This window comes from Denticeps clupeoides, chromosome 14, assembly GCF_900700375.1.
Source record: "Denticeps clupeoides chromosome 14, fDenClu1.1, whole genome shotgun sequence".
NCBI lineage: Eukaryota > Metazoa > Chordata > Actinopteri > Clupeiformes > Denticipitidae > Denticeps > Denticeps clupeoides.
The window spans coordinates 5,926,833-5,935,657 of record NC_041720.1 but is presented as its reverse complement, the minus strand read 5'-3'; the positions used below and the strand labels follow the sequence as shown (position 1 = coordinate 5,935,657).

Here is an 8,825-nt window from a genome sequence, read left to right as displayed (position 1 = left end):
AATTTTTCTTAATCAATTGACAGTGCTAATATATATTTGTCATGGCTGCCCACTGCTCACCAAGGGTGATGGTTAAAAGCAGGGGACACATTTCGGTATGTCGCCGTGTGCTGCGCTGCAGTGTTTCACAGTGATTATCACTTCACTTTCACTTTTTCACTTTCATATTGTTACATTATGATTGGGCAAAATGCTTTAAAAAGTGATTGTTGCATAAATGTTCTGTACCGTTTCTGTTCACATTGATGTAATCACTTAATCAGTGAAATAAAAAAAAAAATCTGAATCATTGGAATCTGTCTCTCAAAACTTTTTTTTTGCAGTGTTGTGTAATGCTCACAGGTAGTTAGCCAGATTGTGCTCTTGAAGAGTGTGGGTCTCAAAGCCATGTGGCGTCCTATCAAAGTAGTCATTTCCAATTCCACAGATGAAGCACTTGGTCTGGAAAAACGGAGAGCGTGTTTTTAACTCTGCACAGTTCCCGCGGCACTCGAGAGAAACTGGAGCCGACGCGGAGCTGCACGAACCTCCATATCTTCTTTCACTTGCTCCTGCTGGTCTCTCAGCTCACCGAAGGCATCAATGATCAGACCTGTTTTGAGAAATCAGGTTGGAACACGTTGGCATATGGAAAGCACATCTAGACTATAACGGGAGTTGGCCTGAAACAAATTTTCAAGCCGTAGATATAATATCTGAATATTCTACTGAGTAGATCCCTGCCTGTTTATGGTGCTCATGCTACATGGTAATTTAATACCATACAGCGTGGAGTTAATTTAACATTAACACATATCCTGTACATTTAAAAGTATACTATAATTTTTATATATATATATACACACACATTTTTCCAACCATATACCCAATACACCAAAAATGACCATGAACTGACATATTTTATGCATGCCTACAATTAACATGGTTAGCAAGTGAAATGAAGACATGATGCACCTTGAATAATGGCCAGTAGGATGACAATAACGAAGAAGAAGAAGGTGATGTCAAAGAGGATGCGGTACAGCTCGTATGGGTCTCCTGCTGGGTCTTCGATCTCGTCACCGATGCCACCGCCAGCCCTCACGCCAACGTACATGTGGAACAGGTAGCACTGGGGACAGGGACGTGTAAAAAAGGTGTTAGCACTTGCCCGCCATTTTTCGAACACACAGACATTTTGGTGTTTTTGCGTGACTCACGGTCATCATGTCATCACATTTCATGTCTGGTTCATCTGCGTCCTCGCTCTTGTTGTAGAACTTGCGGAAGAAGTTGAAGGCCACCACCGTGTAGAGGTACACAACCACGGCCAAAAGGCCAACGGTCAACACCAGCTGCTCACACACAAACGGTCCTTCATCACGAGTGTTCAAAAGCTGGAAACGATGCTCCACTGCCCCCTAGTGTCCACACTTGCCTGTTTTCCATTATGGGTTACAGAGGACAGGATGGTCCTCAGCGTCTTAAAGCCCATGGCGATATCCAGCAAGTGAGCAGCAAAGAAGAAGTTGTTGTAGTGGCCCAGAATGGACATGGTAGTGTACCAGATCAGGTACAGATAAGACTGCAAGAGAAAATGGCCAATTATAGGTGACTTTTGACTCTTGAGCCATCCGTTTTTCCATCGTTGAACTCATTGCACAAACTCACGTTGTCGGTTAGCACGACTCCCATTTTCCAGATGTGGTACTTGGTGTCGATTGAGCTTAGCCTGCCAGACAGCATTTCTATTTCAGAATAAAGGCTCACGTTTTTTTTTTTTTTTTTTTTTAGATTAAAGGAAGTACACGGCTCACCAAGAAACAAGCGAAGCTTCCGTTACCACGGTCTCTACGGTGGGGTCGAAATCCAGAGCACTCTTGTCCAGCCCCAGCAGTTCAGCAATACGCTCAGCCCCATACAGATCTCCATACTTATTAATGACCTAAAAAAGACGTCCAGTGTAGTTCCTGAGAAAGTTGACGCTCTCCAAAACATCAAAGTGTCACTTTAGTAGTTAAAAGCATGAGATTGGTCATCAGATTGGTAATGCACTTGTATTTCTGAGCTGTTATCTTTAGATAAAAGCGGATGCTATTGCTAAAGATGTTTTGAATGTGATGATGAGTCAAACTCATACCTTTCTTTTGACAAACTTGTCCCAGTAGTTATTGGGGAAAGATCTGGGAGGGAAGGAAAAGTTTTTTGACTAAACAGTTATATCACGATTGGAAATGTGACAGATGACATCTTCACTTTAACATTTTTCAACAGAGGAGCTTTGGGAAAAAATAATTGAGAGGCATGAATGTTTCCCATATTTGCCGTATTCTAAAAGGTTGGAACTTTGTGCACTGTTTCCTAAGCAATTACATGAAACCTTCTAACTACCTTCTGACTAGTTTTTAGTCAGTGTGTTCCTACAGAACATAAATTATGCCACATGGCACCGGGTTGTCTTACGGAGTGTTGATAACCAAGCGATCCCACTGTCCTTTGATGTCATCATCCGATGGTTGCTCCGTAATGTAGATGCCCTCAAACTCCAGGTTTCGGGCAATCTCCTTCTCCCTTTTAAACACCACCAGAGGCACCTGCAACATGGAGGCCATTGTTGAAAGGCAGAAGATGAATCATATCTACAAAAATAAAACAAAAAAAACAAATGGTGCCATCTTACTGTACTTACCTTGAGGCAGTAATATCCAACCACACACAAGAAGGAGATGACGGTGTGCAGCACAGCCAGGAAACAAAGAGTAGGCGCCATGTAACCTGTGCTCTCCTGAAGGACAAAAGACTCCATACCGCTATCATCATCTTCCTCTTCGTCATCTCCGTTGCCCCATGAGTCATCTTCTTCATCATCATCGCTTTCGCCAGTTACCTTCACAAGGACAAATTCCACCACTCTATATCGACAATGTTTACACCATTTACACCATGTGGTCATTAATATCATTCCAAGGGAAGTACCTTGTAGAAGAGCAGGATGAAGTTGATGGCAAAAGCTACAAACAGGGCAAGCATACGAAGGTTGTAGAAGTTACGAGCAAGGTAGTTCTGAAAAGAAGCACAGATTTGAAGTCAACTACATGATGTTCTACTGAGTTTTAAAATTGTGTAGGTCATCTTACAAGCATCTTGGTTTTGTAGACCTCCAGTACAGCAAATAAGCTTTCCATGATTGCAGGGACTTTCTCTGTCTGGGGGGCGCGTTTGGATTTTGGAGGTGGTTTTTCTTCCACCACAGGGGGTGCTGGCTCTTCTTCCTTCACTTTGTCCTCCTTCTCCCTGTTCTCCGTGCTACAAAACATCAACGTCTCAACATAGGATGGAAATAGAATACAATAAAAAACATTTTTATCCAAAGGGTTGACAACGTAAGTAGCACTCACTCAGCTTTCTCTGGTTCTGATTCTGGAACTTCAGCAACTTTTTTCTATCAGAGAACAAGAATCAAAGCTTTAATAGAATATAATCTAGTTTGGTGATGGGTGGAAATTGAGGTTAAACAAGTTCAAGATCAGAAACCTGACTCTTCTTTTGAACCGGGGCCCCCGTGGTCTTGATCTCAGAGATGTCGCCGAGCCCAGGCTCCATGCCATGCTTTCCCTCTTTTTTGGTTGGAGCACCCATGAGCTCAATCATCAGATCGGTATCGACTTTCTCTCCAGACGTCATCTGCACCATCTCCACGGAGGCAACCATCTCATTGATGTCAATCTTTTCCGCCTCCATCACATCGCCATGTATCCCGAATTGAGTTGGATCAGGCATGTTACCCAGGATGTCGGTCACCTTAATATTTTTTGCCCCCTCAACCAGACCTCCTCCAAACATGGAGGACCAAATAATATGGAAAAAGCCAAAAATCAGGCTAAAAATACCCTTGAAGAATCCAATGAAGAGCATCCAGAAAAATGAGAAGAAGCCTGTAATGATTTCTCTGATGGTCAGCTTCTTTATCTTCTTAAACTGTTTACGCATGCTCTTGAAGGTCAGCATCTGGCGGAAATTGGTCATTTTTTTCTTCATGGAGTGACATGCAGCTGTGAAGGCGGACATGGACTCCAGAGATTCTTCTTCTTCTCCAAGCTCGTCCAGTAGGCCATGAGAGTCATCTTCATCTTCCTCAGGTCGCTCCACTGCATCTGGTTCAGAGATCTGAGAAGCCAGCTGCATTTCAAAAATGGTGTCTTCACAAAAGTTCACAAACATCTCCATCTTCTCGCTCTCTCCACCCTCGTTGACCACATCAAAGATGAACTGTCGTTTGGACTCTTTGACCTGTGGCTTCTCCCACTGTGTTCTGCTCGACTCACTGATCTCGAAGTAGACCCTCTCAATCCTCTTGCAGCTGCCCATGATCTCAATGCGGCCCAGGTATGGCTCAAAGTAACTGAGGACGCTCTCGGCAAGGTCAAGGAAGGTGACTAGTCTAGAGTCGTGGGGCATGTGCTCAGAGAGGTTTGTAAGCAGCACAGCCACGTTGAAACCAATGTCTTTTGCTGGCTCGTGGAAACGCTCCACAAACTCCTCGTAGTTGATCATGTCATTTTCATCTGCTTCTGCACATGAGAGTAGGTACTCAATTTCAGACTGTGTGTACTGCTTCTGGCTCTCCATGGCTTTCTGGAACTCCTTCTTGGAAATGATCCCTTTGTGGTCTGGATCGTATTCCTTGAAGTTGTCTGAGGTTGTTAGGTCTTTCAGTTTGAGAAACATATCAAAAAACTTGAGGATCATCTCCACATTGCTAGAGGACTCCACCAATGTGTCTACCATCTGTTTTCCTATTGTTCCGTTCACCACATTTCCTGTAAGAACATTATTGTGAGATACATGATTTCATGTATGACCATAAAATGAACAAGAATCAAAGACAGAGAGGTTCCTACCTTCAAGAAGAGACAGCATCATAACTACCATATCTTTCTGCAGGTCCATCAGCTCCTTTAACAACTCAATTTGGCTTGAATCCTGACAAGGAAGCCTGTGGTTATCTACAACCACGATTTTTCAGCCTTCCCACTGTTAGAATCATATTTAAATGGGTGAAAGAAAAGAGTCCACACCTGTGAGAGTTTCATCTGCATGTTGGCGAATACGTGTAGGAATCCAACCACTGCATCCCACAGCCTGCTGTGGGCCAAACTCTGCTGATTCCCAATGCAAGGGCCCTGGTGCAGGAGCAAACGCCAGTAACCATGGAGAGGAAAAAACAATGGCGAGAAATAATCATATTCTAAACAGCGCTGTCTCCAGAGGCCATCATTACCTGGATGTACTCAGTGAGCGAGTTGAAGATCTGCTTCGCTACAGCCAAGGCTTTGGAGAAGTTGTGCTGTCCATGCTCGTCCATGACATCTTTCCCAGAGTAATACCAGTAGAAATCACTAATGGATTCCTTGGGATGAAAAAAAAGCCAGGAGAATAATAAACCAGTCAGATTCATAAACGTCCTTCAGACATCCCACCCAGGGCACTATTTTACCTGCAAACGGAGCAGGTAGTCCACTGTGCTTATGATGATGTTGACAGTGGTGGTGTTTCCTGTCTGGGTTCGTAGGAAGTTCTGGAAATCTGTGGATGAAACGAGGTTAGATTGGACAAAAGCAATAAAAGTAAAAAATGGGGTTAATTAAAAAAATGCACTTGTTCTACATGATTAAAAAAAATTCTTACCATTGTTGTGGCCCTCACATAGAAGTTGCAAAAACCTGAACAGATCCTTGGTGAACTCATCATTCTGCAAAACTTTGGAACCTTTAAATAACAGTAAAAAAACTTAACACATTTATCGTCCATCAAAAAACAAGATTCCCCTGCAAAAAAAAAAAAACAGAACACCATGCAAACAGAAGATTAACAAAGCTTCTGCCACTTGCTTTTGCTAATGTGCTTCTCTGCACATTTGAGGCACTTTTGACTGCCACGACATCCGAAGTGCTGACTGTAAAAATAAAAACAACGCTCTGTGTTTAATGCACAGAAATAGACAAGTATTTCTGGAACCTTCTGAAGTACACATTTCCTTTGTAAAACCAAGCCCTGAGGTAAACCCGCTTTAGCAGTTATTACTCTTATGGGAGTTTTCTGAGAGTGGTACACTTGGTTAGTACTGTTAATGTCAATGGATGACAATGGCCTGAGCGCAAAAGAAAGCGTGTTTTAGTGTGTGTGTGTGTGTGTGGGGGGGGGGGGGGTTGTCACGCTGGCTCTTTATATAAGGTTAGCAAAGATGAAAAGTCTCCATGCATGGGCAAAAACAAAGATATGATGTAATGGTGCATGCCAGATGATTGCAGAAGCATAAGATGGAGAATCTGGATCTGTATTTACCCTTCTCACCCACGTTGACTGCCGTCCATAAGTTTGAAATGATAGGGAGACAGACAAAAAGCAGACATGAGCAAAGGAGACGATGAGATTTTTAACAGAGCAGAGGAGACAGAGACAGACAGAGGGAGAGAAACAGAGATAGAGGGCATGAGATGTAACTTCTAATACAAGGAGACAAATGCATGCAGTTAAAGTAAAGACCACCTCACGATTCAGATAATTTTGAAGTAGATGCTATTCGCTATGCTCAACATTGATAAACACATAGTGATGGGATTAAATGTATTCACGTGATGGGGGAGAAATCTAATTTCAGATAATTTCATTGTCCAGGTAACTGTACAATGACAATACAAGTCTTGAAGTCTTGAAGAAAGACCCGAGTTTGTATATTTCATGAAAGGCAGTGATCTCAGTAAAACCTGACTGTGCTGATCAAATTCTGTGATCCTTAAAACATATTCTTTTATTATTGTATGTATTGTCATACATGAAATCATGCATCTTACAATAACATCCTTGCTCACTTGCAGGAAATGTGGTGAACGGTACAACAGGAAAACTATATCATTTCAGTTTTACAGTTGAAGAAGTGATTTTACACCAGACTTATTCAATTTATACACTGGCTGCATTCACTCACTAAACATGAATTCAATATTTATTAACATTTTCCAGAAAATCATCCACATTATACGTAAGTCTATTGTAGACTAAATAGCAGCAGGACTAAGAATGAGACCTTGCCCAAGCAAACCCACCTGATTAGCCTTATTATATTTGGACACACCAGTATAAACTAGCACAATCACACTCACACACTTACCTGACCCTTCTTCAGTAACCATACCGAGGCCTTCGGCTTTGTTCTGCCTCTCAAATGCATTCAAGTCCAGGACACTGGGAGAAATTGGGTCAATGCATTCAGAACACTATCAGATGCCATTACAGCCATATAATCATTTAATGGTATGGCGCAAGCCTTGACATTCCACCATGCTCTGCAAGTACCTGCAAGACATCATTAGTCCAGAGAGACTTTTGAAAAATCCAGCGTCTCTTTTTTCTTTCAGGTAGTCCAGCATTTTCTACAGAGAGAAGAGTCTGAGTAAATCCATCTGTCCTAACCACTGATCGACAGACATGACAGATGGGACATGATGAATGGGAAGAAATTTTTATTTTTTGTTATGTCATTTTTTAAGTGCAATAATTTTGTTTCATAAAAATCCTCTCAAATCACAAACAACTGAATAATACATTTTGATGATAACACCATCAGATCCAGATTTGGAATATGAAATTGGTAATACTGTACCTGCTGGACAAGCACATTCCCACCATTAAGGATGGAGATTCCCAGTTTAAGTGTACCAGTTACCATTGGGCCGAGGCGACCTAAAAAAAATGTAGATATGATGTAGATTAGACTGTATTCTTTCTCCATGGTTACATGGTTCTAAAAAAGAACAGTGTCAGGGGCTACTCTAGATCCGGAGTTCGAACTGGAGTTTCATATTCGTTCTGTGTTATTATGTTTCCTGATTGTGTTCCCCTGTGTCTGCCTGATTTAAGCTGCCCTGTTCGTGTCTGTTTGCCGTCGGGTCATTGTTACTTGATGTCTCCCCTTTCTTGTTCACCATGTATTAAACCCCTATTTCGTGACCTTTTGAAGTGATTGTCACATGTGATACACAGCAACACAGCACACGGTGCACACAGTGAAATTTGTCCTCTGCATTTAACCCATCACCCTGAGTGGGCAGTGGGCAGCCATGACAAGCGCCCGGGGAGCAGTGTGTGCATATGCGTCCTTCTTTCTCGCCATGTCCAGACATCGTTCCAGATCTCCTTCCTCACCATGTCAAACCAACATGACACTACACTATAATTCACCTTTGCTGGCACTGATCATCTGCAGCACCATCTCGGCTGCCCCGCGGGCGTGCAGTCTGGCCTGCTGGTACAGGATCTTCTGCTTCTCCATTTCCTTCTCCTGTGGTGGCAAGATATCAGTATGAAATGGGAGTCAATTTTACAGCACCATGCCATCATAAAAGGGCACAAACCTCAAAGCTCTTTGCAACTTCTTCCTCCTCCTCCTCCTCATCTTCAGCACAGCTCTAGAGAGTATAAAATCCAGTTGAATGCTGAATGAGCTGATAATGGTATATGTATGTAGGGGTATGTCACCAACACCCCTACAAGTTCTTATATGAATTGATTACACAAGGAATGTCTCTAATGTATCTTTTTTAAGGAAAAAAACTGTCTATGTCAACTCTAATCTAATCAGTATTTTATTAGGTTTCATGGTATGAATATATACGATACATGCAGAAAATAACCAACAAATAAGCATGATGACCTTTACCTTTGCCATCATGTCTGCATATGCAATATACAAAGGATCTTCTTCCAGGTAGCTACGAAAGAATTGACAGTATAGTGGTCTTTAACCTCACATTTATTATTAGGGCACCCTGTAGCCTTATAATGGT

At 42.2% G+C, this 8,825-nt stretch overlaps 1 protein-coding gene across 5 annotated transcripts in view; it reads right to left on the bottom strand.

The window, feature by feature from the left end:
- The window catches only part of ryr3 (ryanodine receptor 3), a 75,045-nt gene that overhangs the window by 1,510 nt on the left and 64,710 nt on the right, over positions 1–8,825 (bottom strand). For 3 of the 5 annotated variants that reach the window (XM_029002218.1, XM_029002219.1, XM_029002216.1), the window contains 25 exons: positions 8,699–8,750; positions 8,394–8,447; positions 8,221–8,320; positions 7,643–7,722; positions 7,336–7,412; positions 7,151–7,224; positions 5,668–5,748; positions 5,477–5,565; positions 5,261–5,389; positions 5,058–5,162; positions 4,881–4,962; positions 3,514–4,799; positions 3,378–3,421; positions 3,117–3,285; positions 2,956–3,042; positions 2,669–2,866; positions 2,443–2,573; positions 2,120–2,162; positions 1,797–1,924; positions 1,651–1,711; positions 1,418–1,564; positions 1,200–1,334; positions 955–1,111; positions 528–592; positions 341–441 (listed from right to left, as the gene is read on the bottom strand). In XM_029002218.1, the coding sequence (XP_028858051.1) occupies positions 341–441; positions 528–592; positions 955–1,111; positions 1,200–1,334; positions 1,418–1,564; positions 1,651–1,711; positions 1,797–1,924; positions 2,120–2,162; positions 2,443–2,573; positions 2,669–2,866; positions 2,956–3,042; positions 3,117–3,285; positions 3,378–3,421; positions 3,514–4,799; positions 4,881–4,962; positions 5,058–5,162; positions 5,261–5,389; positions 5,477–5,565; positions 5,668–5,748; positions 7,151–7,224; positions 7,336–7,412; positions 7,643–7,722; positions 8,221–8,320; positions 8,394–8,447; positions 8,699–8,750 (3,675 nt within the window). Of the gene's footprint in view, positions 1–340; positions 442–527; positions 593–954; positions 1,112–1,199; positions 1,335–1,417; positions 1,565–1,650; positions 1,712–1,796; positions 1,925–2,119; positions 2,163–2,442; positions 2,574–2,668; positions 2,867–2,955; positions 3,043–3,116; positions 3,286–3,377; positions 3,422–3,513; positions 4,800–4,880; positions 4,963–5,057; positions 5,163–5,260; positions 5,390–5,476; positions 5,566–5,667; positions 5,749–6,324; positions 6,343–7,150; positions 7,225–7,335; positions 7,413–7,642; positions 7,723–8,220; positions 8,321–8,393; positions 8,448–8,698; positions 8,751–8,825 lie in introns of all 5 variants that reach the window. The other 2 variants (XM_029002217.1, XM_029002215.1) reach the window with 1 other exon arrangement.